Source organism: Nerophis lumbriciformis, linkage group LG20 (genome assembly GCF_033978685.3).
Source record: "Nerophis lumbriciformis linkage group LG20, RoL_Nlum_v2.1, whole genome shotgun sequence".
Taxonomy (NCBI): Eukaryota; Metazoa; Chordata; class Actinopteri; order Syngnathiformes; family Syngnathidae; genus Nerophis; species Nerophis lumbriciformis.
The window spans coordinates 23,411,358-23,428,380 of NC_084567.2; the positions used below are offsets into that span (position 1 = coordinate 23,411,358).

General features: G+C 38.8%; 1 protein-coding gene across 4 annotated transcripts in view; it reads left to right on the forward strand.

The window, feature by feature from the left end:
• dcc (DCC netrin 1 receptor) overlaps positions 1-17,023 on the forward strand; it is a 706,325-nt gene that overhangs the window by 677,608 nt on the left and 11,694 nt on the right. For 2 of the 4 annotated variants that reach the window (XM_061980596.1, XM_061980599.1), the window contains 2 exons: positions 454-640; positions 7,512-8,602. The exons of 1 other annotated variant lie outside the window; for it this stretch is intronic. In XM_061980596.1, the coding sequence (XP_061836580.1) occupies positions 454-606 (153 nt within the window). In that variant the 3' untranslated portion in view covers positions 607-640; positions 7,512-8,602. Of the gene's footprint in view, positions 1-453; positions 641-7,511; positions 8,603-17,023 lie in introns of those variants that run through there. One more of the 4 variants, XM_061980598.1, reaches the window with a different exon arrangement.

A 17,023-nucleotide genomic window follows, 5' to 3' on the forward strand; every position in this document is an offset into this window, starting at 1 on the left:
CCCGACAGGGAGAAGTTTTTATTTACACGATGAGTCGGGTGTGTCTCGACCTCCGCCGAACCCCTGAGCCCGACTCACCGAACCCCTAGGGTTCGATCGAACTCAGGTTAAGAACCACTGAACTACAGTATAAGTGGTCGACCGCTTTTGCTTTTAACTTTTACTGTGACAGCCGAAGGGTTCATCTATGAATAAATCATAACTAATGTCTCGTTAGTTACACAGTACACACAAACTTTTACACAGAGCCTTCCTGTTCAGTGCGAAGTAAGATTTAAAATAAAAGCATGGGAATACAACTAATCCACCGATTTCAAGTATTTTTTATACATTATTAGCCACCCGGAAAAAGGTAATTGCATCTACAAAAGCTCTATTGTCATTGTAGTCTAGAAAAACAATTAGATTGGCAGCTCTGTTAGATAAGAATGTTAAATATTGTCATGTCAACAGGTTGATGAAGCAGGAGGAGTGTGCACAAACCAGCCTTTTATTGGCGTCTACCAAACAGCTGTCTCTCTATTCGGCGGCTTAACGACCCAGCCCATGTGGTCGCGAAGTGTAGGTCCTGGCGAGAGCCCTGGAGCAGCAGCTGGAGCGATATAAATTGGGACGGTCTAGCCTTCGGCACACTTGTTGGGTACGTCAGTTGTCCCCACTCTTATACTGTATTTGCGTCATATATCTGCTGCTCAGCCGCACTAGGTTGTATAATGGCGAACATAAGAGAAGAATGTTGAATTGTATTTTTGTTTTCTCTTGGTCCTTTACCTTATTTTAGAGGAAGCGGATAAGAGCTACCATCACCGCCGGCGTCTGATTTTCCTAGAGCCAATCAATCATGAGAGATGGTTGTCATGAAGATATGTCACGTGTTGACAAGCATTTTAAAGCGGCTATTCATAATTATTAGTTAATGGTGGATTTATTCTTATGGTTGTGAATGGTTGTTGTGGTGGTACCTTTTTAAAAACACGCAAACAATCCAGATGATGTCCCAGAAAGTGTCCTCATGATCCTCAATTATTTGCAATGAAGGCAAAGGAAATGAATCACAACAACTGCAGTTTCAGCACACAAGTTCATTAATTTATATAGGTTATAAAAAATACTTTGTTTTTAAATGATCATCAAAACTGGTATAAACCTGTTTTGTGTCATTTATTTTTTATCTGTTGTATTTTAAATTCGCTTGTCCAACTCCTTGATTGTTCTGCACAGCAAAAAACAAAACAAAACAAAACAAAAAAGTTAAACACAAGATCACATTAATCATTTATAGAAGTAATTATTTTCAAATAACATGCAAATCCACACAACACAAGCAATAAATCATATCAGTACATTAATGCACACATTTACAATACTTCACTATTCCGGCCACACATAAATAGGACATAATTAAATCAACCTCTTGACGTCTAAAAAAGTAATTTAAAAGATGTAAGGCTTTACTTCCAAACATTGAAAAAAGCTCTGGGCACGAAGCTGTCTGCTATGACCAGATATATGGCTCTCCCTCTGGGTAAAGAGCCGAGCAAAAGACATGGAGGTCGCTCAACATTACGATAGTCGAGGTCTCGTATTTTAACACAAATCTATATCACTACTGTCACCTCAGCCTGACATGTCTGGTTTTAGGTGTTTTAAATGAATAAATAAATCTATATTTACATTTTAAAGTCGCTATTTACATAGTTATTTGCATAGCTATTTGCATAGCGCCGCCATGTTGAAAATAATTTGCAGAGTTGAGTGCACAAAGGACCTTGAGATATGAAAGTGTGCACAGCATGCACACTTGTTGCTAATGGGGGAAAAAGATACATTTGTCGGACGGATTCGAAAAGAGTTATTTGAATTAGGACAGCCTACGTGCACCGCGATGACGTCAGCACCCCACAAATGCGCACTGCAAAGTATCCACCCGCCAAATTTAGACACAGCTTACTTCTTTTTGCAAGACTCACTGCCAACTCATCTTCTCTCCTGGACTGGCTGTAACAAGCAGACAAACGCCACTGCCCCCTATAGCCCAACGCCTGAATCACAGCTCAGAACCATTCACAAAACTCCCATCGAAACAGTATGAAGCGTATTAAAACAAAGAATCTGCCTATCTCAGTGCTACTAACAAATCTAGTTGGATACACTGAAAACTGTTGTGTTTTTTTATTGGGCCTGTATTTTATTCGAAATAATGTGCCTTCAAAATAACTATTTTGAAAGTATTAACTGGAAAATAATGCTGTCATAGTTTGAATTCGTATGCAATCCCCGTTTTGACAATCTTACTAGAAAAATGCAGAATTTTACAGTCTGTGGATATTCTCATTCATTTAGATCAGTGTTTCTTAAACCAGTGTTTTTCAACCACTGTGCCGCGGCACACTAGGGAACTTATCTAGTTTCACCTATTGGGGTTAAAAATATTTTTTGCAAACTTGTAATTATAGTCTGCAAATGATGTGTTGTTGTTGAGTGTCGGTGCTGTCTAGAGCTCGGCAGACTAACCGTGTAATACTCTTCCATATCAGTAGGTGGCAGCCGGTAGCTAATTGCTTTGTAGATGTCGGAAACAGCGGGAGGCAGCATGCAGGTAAAAAATGTGTCCAATGCTTAAACAAAAAATAAACAAAAGGTGAGTGCCGCTAAGAAAAGGCATTGAAGCTTCGGGAAGGCTATGCAGAACAAAACTAAAACTGAACTGGCTACAAAGTAAACAAAAACAGAATGCTGGATAACAGCAAAGACTTACTGCGGAGTCCACAAAGTACATCCGAACATGACATGACAATCAACAATGTACCCACAAAGAAGGATAAAAACAACTGAAATATTCTTGACTGCTAAAACAAAGTAGATGCGGGAAATATTGCTCAAAGGAAGACATGAAACTGCTACAGGAAAATACCAAAAAAAAGAGAAAAAGCCACCAAAATAGGAGCGCAAGACAAGAACTAAAACACTACACACAGGAAAACAGCAAAAAAGTCTAAATAAGTCAGGGCGTGATGTTACAGGTGGTGACAGTACACCTACTTGGTTTAAAGTCATATCCAACAACTGCGACGACGACTTTTTCCTGTCAACTGAGTTTTGTTTTTAAATGATTTCTCCTGGTGGTGTGCCTCCGCATTTTCTCAACGCAAAAAATGTGCCTTGGCTCAAAAAAGGTTGAAAAACACTGTCTTAAACTGTGGTAGGCGTAACAGTAGTGGTATGCCTAAGAATCACTTAATTAAATATTCAAAGTATTACTGTTCAAACAGTGTGTAATGTTACGGCCAAAAATATTAAATATACTTGTTAAATAAAACCCCTGCCTTATTTTAATGACTATGTAGGCCTACCTAGCTACTGTATTTTAATGTTGTTCATTATGGTGGTACTTGGAGAGCCAAGTGTTTTCTGAGATTTTGTGAAATGACCCAGGTTGATTGGCAACACTAAATTGACCCTAGTGTGTGAATGTGAGTGTGAATGTTGTCTGTCTATCAGTGTTGGCCCTGCGATGAGGTGGCAACTTGTCCACAGTATACACCGCCTTCCGCTCGAATGTAGCTGAGATAGGCTCCAGCACCCCCCGCCAGCCCGATAGGGACAAGCGGTAGAAAATGGATGGAGTTCAAACACAAAAAATGTAATTTCAAATTATGCTGGCAATATCATTAGTGCCTCAGACTGGAAGTCTCTCCAGAGAGTGGTGAGGACGGCAGAAAAGATCATCAAGACTCCTCTTCCTCCTATCCGGGAGATCGCAAAAAGCTGCTGCCTGACCAGGGCTCAGAAAGTCCGCAGAGACTCCTCCCACCCCCACCAAGGACTGTTTTCACTGCTGGACTCTAGAAAGAGGTTCCGCAGCCTTCGTAGCAGAACCTCCAGGTTCTGTAACAGCTTCTTCCCTCAGGCCGTAAGACTCTTGAACGCATTAAAATAATCCCCTCAATTCCCCCCCAAAATGGATTAACTCGCTGGAATATAAAGACAATATAACATACATCCATAAACGTGGATGCATATGCAAAAGTGCAATATATTTATCTGTACAGTAATCTATTTATTTATATCCGCACCTTATTGCTCTTTTATCCTGCACTACCATGAGCTAATGCAACAAAATGTTGTTCTTATCTGTACTGCAAAGTTCAAATTTGAATGACAATAAAAGGAAGTCTCTAAGTCTCTATTTAATAAAATTTGTAAGCAAATTAAGAATTCAAGTTTGTTAAAATAGAGTGTTTAATGGTCTCGACAGCTATTTAATTATACTGCATATACTTACTTATACTACTGCTTGTATTCATGTCAGAGCAGGGAAGGTCTGCTAAACATAGTGGGTACATTATGATTGTCTTAGTATAAATACAACCTGAGACTTGCAACCTAACACTGCAAGTGAAGGTCACGGCCAGTGTATAGTCAGTTATCAACTCAACCTACTGAGCGGCTACGTTGCATTGTCCTGCTGTGTGTATAATAAGCGCATGTCCATATTCGTAAATGTATGGCTCTGACTTTCATATGGATGTAATGATTAACTGTATTATTGATAAACCCACTGTAAAATACTTGACTGTTAGTATTATCATTTTAAATTACAATGATCGCAAAATTGTGAATAATAAACATACTTCGATAAACTCACTGACTGGTGATACTATTAATTTACTGGAGAAGCAAGCTAGTGTGCTAATGTCTGGCTAGCTGGCTTAAATGCTAACATGAAAACGAGACGTTAGGAAGAATATGACACGGAGGTGTCTACAACCGGAAGTGAAGTCACATTACGTCACGTTGACCGGACTTGCAAACGCAATCAAATTAACATGGGAAGATTAGCATATTTAGACTTAGACTTAGACAAACTTTATTGATCCACAAGGGAATTTAAACACTCAAATAACAATAACATGGCTCAGAACCATATTCAATGTTTATTTTACCAATAGCATTGTTTATATTTATTTTATTTCAAGTTTTCCATTCTGTAAAACTCGGTTAAAAGATTTCAGTGTGTGTGTAAGAACTATTTGAGCACATTCAACAATACCACGATGAAAATAATAATAATTTTGGTCACAATAGTTTTCACAATAAAGAGCTTGTTTGATTGACGGGTGCCTGTGCTATTAGAGGCAGGACTTCCAGTAGTGCTATGTTTACATTGACTGGCAGGCTTGTCACTTGTTTCCTGTAATGCTTAGCCTTTAGCTCTCGGTTTCTTTTATAAATCCAAGCTTTAAAAGCTGACATCAATCAAATGTGTCTTGACGAAAACATAGCCCTGACTTCTTTGAAGTTGTTTACATCCTAAATAGGACACTGCGTGTTTTGTTCAGTCTATTTTAATAACCGTTAAACTCGCATTTCAATCCCCAACTTTTTCTGTACTGTAATAAACTGATTATATTGTAACGATATAGTTTACTCTAAAACAGGGCTCGTCAACATTTTCAAGGATAAGGACCACCAAATTGATGGAGGGATGGAGCGAGGACCCTTTACTTATATATCCTGTATACAATTATGTTTTGACACAAACTGGTCCTAAAGATACAGCACCTTGTTATTATATAATAATAATATAAAGCAGTATAGTGCTGCTAATAGATAGCTGGCAACTGGCACGGTAATCGCTAGCTGGTAATTAGAGCGCTAATCACTAGCTATCATAAATGCTAACATAAATACAATAATATTTGTATTGGTTTTATTTTAAAACTGCAAGGTAAAATGAGTAGGAGTTCCATGCTTTTGCATGACATTAACATTTGTAAAAAAAAAAAATGTGGGTATTATAAAAAAAAAAGGATATTAACGCCCAATTATTTCACAACCTTCCATGCAGAACCTCTGCAGATCACCTAGTAGTCACGGACCCCCTGTTGAAGACCTATGTGGTCAATAAAGTGTACTTAATCGATGGACAAGGAACTACTCTCACACTCCCCAGGGAAAGCGAGAGCCGGAGTCTTCCTGTTGCATCCGCATGCTTCAAAAGCTAAACCAAATATTAAATGGCTATTGGTTGTGTCATTTGCGCAGGATACAAAACAAAGCAAGTAAAATGCCACAAAGGAAAGTACCGTATTTTCCGGGCTATAAGGCGAGCTTAAATTCCTTTTTTTCCCCTCAAAACTGGACAGTGCGCCATAAAACCCGGTGCGCCTAAAGTACGGAATAATTCTGGTTTTGCTTACCGACCTCGAAGCTATTTTATTTGGTACATGGTGTAATGATAAATGTGACCAATAGATGGCAGTCAAACATAAGAGATAAGTGTAGGCTGCACTATGATGGGTCTCAAATAAACAACACTAACATTTTAAATGTTCCATTGAAAATATAGAACATTACACACAGCGCTCAAAAATCTATCAAAATGTTTTAGTACTAATTTGGTAAGCTATGAAACCGCACCGCTTGATGGATTGTCGGCGCATTAAACATACGAGTATTATTATGGTGTGTGTATAAGGTAAGACATATTATCTGGCGTTTTGTTTCGCACTATTAGGCAAAAGCAACTTTTCTTACCTTCTGGTACCTGCTGATCTGTATTTGGGATATGCATAAATCCTGAAAAATTGCGCGCATCCGCGCCGACGCCGTAGTCGATAAGCTTCTTTTGTTTCTCTATCTTCTTGTTATGTGACATTCATCCTCCGCTGTTGCCATTTCTAATATAAAGTAGTGTAAAGTCCTTACTTATATCTGTCAGTAAACTCGCCATGAAAGCGCTAAAACATACCGGTATAGTGAGTTTACATTATTCACCCAAGGAACTTTAGTTATTAGAGTTCCGGTCGGACGTTTTTTCATGGGACACATTTCCGGTGTGGTTGTTTCCGGATGAGGAGATGCTGCTCCGTTATTGATTTAAGTAAAGTCTGGATGTCATTAAAACAGTTAGCGCTATCTTTTGACACTTCTTCCACCCCCGTCCTTGCACGCTACACCGCTACAACAAGATGACGGGGCGAAAACGCTGTCGAAGGTGAGCCACATAAATAAGACCGCCCACAAAACGGCGCATCCGGAAGCAACTGTCAGAAAGCGGCTTGAAGATGATCTGTAAAACATAATCTATGCAACATTTTGACCAAAAAAAACACCTTTACATATTATGTAGACCACAAGGAAGTGTTTTCAATTCAGAAAAAAAAAAATATATGACTCCTTTAATGCGCCCTATAATCCGGTGCACCTAATATATGAAAACAGATCAAAAATAGACCATTCGTCGGCAGTGCACCTTATAATCCGGCGCGGGCAATGGTCCGTAAAATACAGTAAAACTCAGGGAAACAAAAGTGTGGAACGTAATCTTTGTATGGAGAATCCAACAGAGGGTTATTCTTACCAACTCATGTTGTGTTAGTTGCACACCACACAGAATTAATGTTGGTTGTCTTTCTGCCAAACGTCGTCTCGTGTTGACTTCTGCACAGCACCAAAAACCAAGCGCTCACATCTATGTATTGTGTTTTCCTTATTCTGTTTTGCAGGTGTATGAGCAGGACGACCTTTCGGAGCAGATGGCTAGTTTAGAGGGGCTGATGAAGCAGCTCAACGCCATTACTGGCTCTGCCTTCTAAACCCTTTCTGATAAGCCATCAGTCCCCAGAGTACAAACAGTTCTTCAGGCCTCCATGACTCCGGCAACAGCCGTAGCTTCTTAAGTGTGAAGATGCCTTTGGGGGCTCGGACCTCCATCTGCGCTGGATTGAAACCCATCAACAACTCCAGGAACAGTACGAGGCTTCATAAGTGGGTTTATTCTCCCCAGGACTTTTCTAACAGAAACAAAACTAGGGAAATCCAATGCCCACCACCATGACTTAAGGAAATGAGATGAAAAAAAAGACCCAATCGTAAGAACTTTCCTGTTTCTCTTCTTTGTAGTATTTATTAACGTTCTCTTCCGCTGAGTTCTACGCAACTCAATTACTGTGACTGTGCCTCCTTGCCATTGGGAGTATTATTTTCTTTTTTTATTTAAAACAAACCGTTGACACAATGTGAATATGGTTTGAAACTAGTACATTTGGTGTGAAATACACATCATCCTCCAGCGTTTCACCAAAACCTTCTGCTTCTCTGGCTTTTAGTTTGCCTGTTGATGAACGTCAGGCCGACAGTCACGGGCCGTTTGCCTACAGTCGCTCATCTTGGGGTGGTTTCAAACCACTCCCAACTCAGACCATTGAACACCAAACCAGACAAACTTGATCAAAAAGGATGTGTGTTGTTGCCAAAATCATCTAAGGAACCTTCCTTGCCACATTCCAAACCTGCATTTCTTCAGTTCCTGGTCGATTCTGGATGTTATGTGGCGACTGGACCTACGGTTTTATTCAAAAAAGACATGAGTGATGATGGCGAAGTGTTTATTTTTTTACTTTGTGTATTTTCAGTATATAGTTGACTTACTAAGGTGGGTGTGTTCTTCATGGATTTATATTTATTTTGAGTTAGACAAACCCACATTGGACCGATGCCGGTCTTGACTGCCCACATGGCAACAGTTTACTTGGAGTACAATTCATTTTTTGATGCAAAACAATAATACAAAATTATGCATATTCCACAAAGTGTATTCTTCCAGTTGTTCTGTGCTTTTTCAACACATTTTCATCCACACAGAAAACAAAGCTCAGCATAAAAAGGGATCAAATAAAAAAAAAAGTGTTCTCTTGAATTTTAATGCAAGCAGTCTGCATAAAGTGCTTAATATGTTAACATGCACACAATATTGTTATATTGATCATAATATGGTACACATTTCAAAAAGTTCATGTTTTCCAAATGGCCAATTCCCAATCAATCAATCAAAATTGATTTATATAGCCCTTAATCACAAGTGTCTCAAAGGGCTGCACGAGCCACAACGACATCCTCGGCTCAGATCCCATATCAGGGCAAGAAAAAAACTCAACCCAATGGGATACAATGAGAAACCTTGAAACCAAGGTGATTTTACGGTTATTAAAATGCAGAGTGCTACTCGTGGCATACAGTAACTCTTACGAAGACATAAATAGTGGCATATGAAGTGTTATTGCAGATGCTCACTGCTTGGATGGCAAATGATAGTGGAGTTTGCTTAAATTTGTGGCGTAAGAAATAAATATGATATAGTTTCTAAACTACTTCAATACCAGGTAATACATGTAATGATAAATATCTTGAAATACTTCAATATTTCGGAGTGCATTCATCAACACTAATATTTTCATAGCATTTTGTGAACAACTTCAAGCAATTATTGATAAAAATGTATCCTATAGGAGTTAATGCTGCCGATTCCCATATCAATCATCCATGAATGAGATCAGCCGATACATAAACGAGGAATGTATCCATCCATCCATCCATCTTCTTCTGCTTATCCGAGGTCGGGTCGCGGGGGCAGCAGCCTAAGCAGGGAAGCCCAGACTTTCCTCTTCCCAGCCACTTCGTCCAGCTCCCCCCGGGGGATCCCGAGGCGTTCCCAGGCCAGCCGGGAGACATAGTCTTCCCAACGTGTCCTGGGTCTTCCCCGTGGCCTCCTACTAGTTGGACGTGCCCTAAACACCTCCCGAGGGAGGCGTTCAGGTGGCATCCTGACCAGATGCCCGAACCACCTCATCTGGCTCCTCTCGATGTGGAGGAGCAGTGGCTTTACTTTGAGCTCCCCCCGGATGGCAGAGCTTCTCACCCTATCTCTAAGGGAGAGCCCCGCCACCCGGCGGAGGAAACTCATTTCGGCCGCCTGTACCCATGGTCTTGTCCTTTCGGTCATAACCCAAAGCTCATGACCATAGGTGAGGATGGGAACGTAGATCGACCGGTAAATTGAGAGCTTGGCTTTCCGGCTCAGCTCCTTCTTCACCACAACGGATCGATACAGCGTCCGCATTACTGAAGATGCCGCACCGATCCGCCTGTCGATCTCACGATCCACTTTTCCCTCACTCGTGAAAAAGACTCCTAGGTACTTGAACTCCTCCACTTTGGGGCAGGGTCTCCTCCCCAACCCGGAGATGGCACTCCACCCTTTTCCGGGCGAGAACCATGGACTCGGACTTGGAGGTGCTGATTCTCATCCCAGTCACTTCACACTCTGCTGTGAACCGATCCAGTGAGAGCTGAAGATCCTGGCCAGATGAAGCCATCAGGACCACATCATCTGCAAAAAGCAGAGACCTAATCTTGCAGCCACCAAACCGGATCCCCTCAACGCCTTGACTGCGCCTAGAAATTCTGTCCATAAAAGTTATGAACAGAATCGGTGACAAAGGGCAGCCTTGGCGGAGTCCAACCGTCACTGGAAACGTGTCCGACTTACTGCCGGCAATGTGGACCAAGCTCTGACACTGATCGTACGAGGGATGTAACGATATCAAAATCTCACGGTACAATATTATCACGGTAATAAGGCTGCGGTACAATATTATTGTGGTATATGTCCCAAAAAAAAAAAAAGACTTGAAAATAGCATAGTGTGTAAAATGAAGTGGCAGGAATGTTTACAATAAGCACACTTACTGTAATTGAACACAAACATAATGCTAAAATGTTGTGATCATATTCATTACTACTATTTTTAAGTGCAAATAATTGTGCAGAAACATCTACTGTGTCTCTTTCTGAGAAGCAGTGTCCTCTACAGTGGACATGTTTTTATATTAGTTTTGAAAAGGCGTTTTCTCAGAAAAGTTCACTCACATTTTAACTTTTAATAATGTAAATACCTCACAAATTGACGTTTAGCTTCGCTGGCTTCATCTTTTTCGGGTGATGGTAGCGTATCAAGTAGTTTGGTGTGCAGTAGTTGCTTTCCCCGTCGGCTCGGTTCACCTTGACTGAGTCTGTTTTGGCTTGGAACACGCGAGACGCTTTATTACCTCCGCCACAAAGGTTATGTTTTCGCCAGTGTTGGTTTGCCTTGTTTGTTAGCAATATAACTTAAATAGTTATGGACTGATTTTGAAAAAAAAAACAATTATTCTATCTACTATGGAGTGGAACACACTTCACTTCCTGGTTTTGCTCCACGCTCCTCCCACATAGCGCAGAAGATTCCAGGAGATGTAGTTTATTAAAGTAAAATAACCAGAAGTTTTGTTCGATACCATCACACGTCTTGGCATTATTGAGATTTGGAAACTGTAATACCGCTGTGTTTACAAAACTGTTACATTCCTAACATATACCGATCATATGTGTCTATTAACCTCTTAAGGCCCAAGCTGTTTGTTTACATGCTTTTTTATTTCTCTTTGCTATTTGGGCTTATTGAACCCTAATTAGAATAAAAACTAAAAATAATATTTTGATATGATGTACTTAGTCCATAAGTACACAAACGTGTACTTCACGTGTAGTGACATGCTAATTTTTTTTTTACACTTTTCTTTCCAAATTCCATTGTATGTTATACTCTTCTGACACCACCAGATAGCAGTATAAGTGTCCATATGTCGGCATAAGACCCCAATTCAGTAGTGTACACAATTTTGGAAATAAGAGCTAAAAGGTGCTGTCCACGCATGTGGCCACTAAGGCCTTTAGAGGTTAAAAAGAGTACTCGTGATGGGCCATACCCAAATGGTCGTATTGATCTAACTCCATGTAGTTTCAGGTGCAGTACTGTCAATACCAATATTAAAATCAATACTTTACTTTAACATTTTCAAGATCCCTGATTGGTTTTACTTTTCACATTTATATCACAATTGTAATCAGAAATAAAATAAAAACACAGGGCAGTAGTGTCACAATACCAACACAATATTTGAACTACTTCATTATTCTCTTTTATTGTATACAATAGTTTGAACACAACAAAGTAAATAGTACACAATAACTCAACAAAAGCAAAAACTATACTTACTGTATTTTAGCGATCAACATGCCTTCTGCAAAAAATTGTCCCCGGATGATGATAATAATAATTTTAGTTTTTATTTGCTACAATGGAGGTGATGATAATTAACTTAGCCTAGGGGCTAAAAGTAAATCAAGTAACAGCGAAAGGGGAAGTTGTGTGTGATACAAATTGAAAAGCATTAATCTGCATTGACCAATACTTATTACATAAATCGGGCCGATGCTAATCGGTGGCTGATTGATTGGAGCATCCCTAATACTAGCTCTGTTTTCCATCAGCATATGATGCAACCAAATGTAACACAAAAACAAATATGTTGTCTTTTTAGCAAAGAAAACTCCACTACATGTGTTCTAACGTCATGAAATTATTACCGTATTTTCCGAACTATAGAGCTCACTTTACAGTACAAGCCACACTCACTAGATTTTAGAAGAAAAAAATATATTCGTCAATCAATATTTTAATTTTATTTAGTTTATTTATTTATTTATTTATTTACTTAGTTTATTGTAAGCTGCAGCTATATACAGTATGGTATGGAATTAATCATTCACACAGAAATATTTTGTAAATGTTTATTTAGATACCTTAATTGTTTCCAAACGGTGTCTGAAACACGACACTAAAACGGCTGATCAAACAAAAACGTAGTCATCGTCATGGACCAACTAGCTGAGGAAGTTAGCTCTGCAATCAGCAAAACAGACGCAATAACGCCACAGTGACGTTTTGGTGAATTTACTGAGACATTTTTGAAACTGAAACAATACAAAACGAATGACACAGACGCGTGTAAACGTGTTGGCATATTAGCCAATGCTAACGGCGCTAGCTTCATTACATTACGATAGCATATACAAATATGCATGAAAACACTACTATAAAACATATGACGGTTTAGTACCGGTAAGTATGAATTGTTTTAGTTGTATTGTAAAACTTACAAACGTTGCCTGGAGTGATGAATAAAAAAAAACATACGAGTAAAAACGCTGTGGATGACTTGTAGACGGAACGGCTCTTGTACTTCCGGTTCAAAGCACTAAACATAAGGTAATACCGTAGTGAGTGTAGTGAGCGCAAAAGATGGCGCCATAGCACAAACAAAAAAACACCATTTCAATGTCTGTATGGGTGTTTTATGAAAATTATTTGTTGAATACAAAACATTATGAAAAATACATCAGTTTGCCGCATCGTTTTAAAAGCCGCAGGATAAAAGCGTAGGAAAAAAAGTAGTGGATTATAGTTTGGAAAATACGGAAACAATATTGGTTGAATGCTGATGAACATGAACACGGGAATGTTCAAATTGCTTGATACAAACATTACAATATCAAACTTAACTGCAATATTGTGTGCATGGAGACGTGACGACTGTCTTGCATTGTTGGGATGCAGATTATATTATTTTTGTTTGAAGTGACACATTTTAAACATGAAGTAAGCCAGAAAATGAAAGAATGATGCTTTTGTTCACCTTTTCTTTTTAATTGTGTGAAGGAACTGTATCATGTTAACGGGTCATTAGTAGATACTTCCTTAGAAAGGATGAGTTAATGAAAAGCAGTAAGAGTGAGCATTTGTAGAAATATCAACATTTATATAATTGTTTCCAAACAGCAAACTCATTTCATTTTTGAGGGTAACAAGTGTTTGAAGGTGTGATCAAGCAACTTTAGTAGGATTCAGACAGGCTGAAAAAACATCACTGAAATGAACCCAAAATAAACCTTATTACACATGTCATGTATAGGAATTATGTTGTCATGTGACGGTCATGTGACTATCCCAGGATATGATTATAGTGTGTCAGGTTGACCGGCTCATTTCCAAAAGCTTATTTTTTACCTTTACATTTAATTTTAAATTCATGTAGCAGTTGTTTTCTTAATAGGGTGTCAAATATTACAATTCAACTGTTCTTACAATATTTGTTTAATTAATTCATTGAATACCAGCTAGATTTTAGACTTAAAATTGCTATGGAAAGCCTGACGAGACATATGAGTCACAATAGCAAAATGCCAATAAGACAGACACTCAATAAAAATCACTGTTTCAATGCGTCAATATATTTGTTGTGTTCAATTCAAAGAACATTTATGTTCTTTTCAAATATGTAACATCACATCGGTTAGTAGTACCTTATTGTCTTCTTTGTATAATTGCCAACATTTGCATTTGAGAATGAAGGAAATGAACAGAAAATATGGGAAACACGCAGAAAAGAATGTTCCATTGGGGGAGGTGGAAGTTGAAGACCCAACTGATTGATTGATTGATTGAAACTTTTATTAGTAGATTGCACAGTGAAGTACATATTCCGTACAATTGACCACTAAATGGTAACACCCGAATAAGTTTTTCAACTTGTTTAAGTCGGGGTCCACTTAAATTGATTCATGATACAGATATATACTATCAAATATATACTAACATCATAATACAGTCATCACACAAGATAATCATCAGAGTATATACATTGAATTATTTACATTATTTACAATCCGGGGTGTGGGATATGGAGGGGGGGGGGTTAGGTTTGGTTGGTATCAACACTTCAGTCATCAACAATCAGCATCAACAATTGCATCATCAGAGAAATGGATATTGAAACAGTGTAGGACTGACTTGGTAGGATATGTACAGCAAGTAGTTGACATAGAGAGAGAGATCAGAAAGTATAAGAAAAAGTGTCTACATTTGATTGTTTGATTGTTTACATTTGATTATTTACAATCCGAAGAGGTATTATGTGGAAGGGAGGGTGTTAGTTTAGGGTTTTAGTTGCCTGGAGGTGTTCTTTTAGTGCGGTTTTGAAGGAGGATAGAGATGACCTTTCTTTTACACCTGTTGGGAGTGCATTCCATATTAATGTGGCATAGAAAGAGAATGAGCTAAGACTTTTGTTAGTTCGGAATCTGGGTTTAACGTGGTTAGTGGAGCTCCCCCTGGTGTTGTGGTTATGGCGGTCCTCTTAAGGAAGTAGTTTGACATGTACTTCGGTATCAGGGAGGTGTAGCGGATTTTATAGACTAGGCTCAGTGCAAGTTGTTTTACTCTGTCCTCCACCCTGAGCCAGCCCACTTTGGAGAAGTGGGTAGGAGTGAGGTGTGATCTGGGGTGGAGGTCTAGAAGTAATCTGACTAGCTTGTTCTGGGATGTTTGGAGTCTAGATTTGAGGGATTTGGAGGTGCTGCTAGGGTACCAACTGATTATTGCAATGCAACCATGTTATTATATCGGTGTGTCTTTATTTTGAAGGCCTGACTTCACCGCTTACAGGGTGGCTTTTTCGAGTTTTGCCAAACACACCGATAGTTGTGCTGTTCCGGCAGTACCCGAGAGTATTTTTTTATCATGAACATTAAAATGCAAAAACCAAAGTCTGCCGGGAAAGAAGGGAAAAATATGTGAGTAAGGGTACTACGTAGGTATGTTTTCCTCATCATGTTACTTATTTTACACGTCTTTGGCTTTCTCGTGGGTTAAAATGACTAATGATTCAAAGTGAGGTGAAGACAACAAGCCATCAATATGCTCCATATTTGACGCCTCAGTCGCCATATTGCAATTTTCAGACCTTTATCTCTGTGTGATGAAAAGGAGGATCCTGGGGGAGGCTGGGGCGACGAGTCGCATTAATATTCAACGCCGGCTCGCATGTGAGTCGGCCACTGAGGAATGAGGTGGCGAATTCATTATAAAGACATCGCAAACATTAGGATTCAAGCTCATGCTCGCTGGGCCGTTACAGCGGCAGGGAAAAGTCCCGAGGACAGAGGCGGTGGAAAGGTAACGTCTCTGCAGAATGGATGCTGGGATGATAGGTCAGAGAGGGCAGGTACAGGCAGTGTGGGGATCAAACTCATCAACCTTCTCTGGGAGATGAATCCACTTACATTCTTCTCCTCCTCCTCCTCCCTCGGCTGGGAGATCAGCTTAGTTTGGTTCCTCAGCAGGAATGTTTTTATTCCGGCAATAACAACATGGCATTGTTTAAATACTATTTGAGTGTATCCTCTTTTGTGTCAAGACGGAAAATAATCTGACATATGTGTTATGTTGGTGTCCAATACTTTGAAAATCAACTTGCAGAATGTTAGGTTTAAGGTAAGGGTTTGTATTTGGGTCTAAGTAGAGATAAGGTGAAGGGTTTAAGTCTATTTAAGTTGGAATTCACTATTAGAATTACATGTTGCAAAATCATCAGAGGTCTCGGGTATAAAGCTTGTGTAGCGGTTATGCGTTGTGTTACAATCTTCCTATACTGCCACCGCTCTGAGCGTAGCTTGAACCCACGGCACCCAAATTTAGCAGGAAAGTGTGCTAGCCACTAGAACATAGGTGTCCAAATTACGGCCCGCATTTGTCCGCCGGCGTCTTCAATTCGGCCTGCAAGACGGCACAAATTCAATAAACAATTTGACGCGGAGCAAAGTGAATCCATGTCATATATAAATATCCAATGGTGCCAGCTAAATGGTGGCAGATGAAGGTAACTCTGCCAATAATTGTAATTTCAAGTAATTGAAGTACAGCAATTACTTCTATGACCCAATCCAAACAACCTTCCCTAGTCACGGTGCAGGAAAAAAAATTAACCAGTACAAAATTGTAAGAAATATGGTCACACATAACACAACCTGCTCATTGAACTTGGTGGGTATTATAAAAAAACGTCCAACCAACATTAAAAAAAAAATCTAAATGACATAATTTAAATGATGGAAAAATGAAAAACACTCTCCACACTTGCCCTCGTTTGACGCATTTTAGTTGCTTGATATATCTGATTGATTAAAAAATCTTAAGGACGGAAATAAACAAGGTAGGAGTTGACCTTTCTCATACTCTTAATAACCAATTATAATAATTAATAATTATATATCAATTATATTATTATAACAATTTGTACTCAAATACACATATAGGCTTTATATATATATATATATATATATATATATATATATATATATATATATATATATATATATATATATATATATATACATACAGTATATATATATATATATATATATATATATATATATATATATATATATACATATATATACATACAGTATATATATATATATATATATATATATATATTAGAGATGTCCGATAATATCGGCC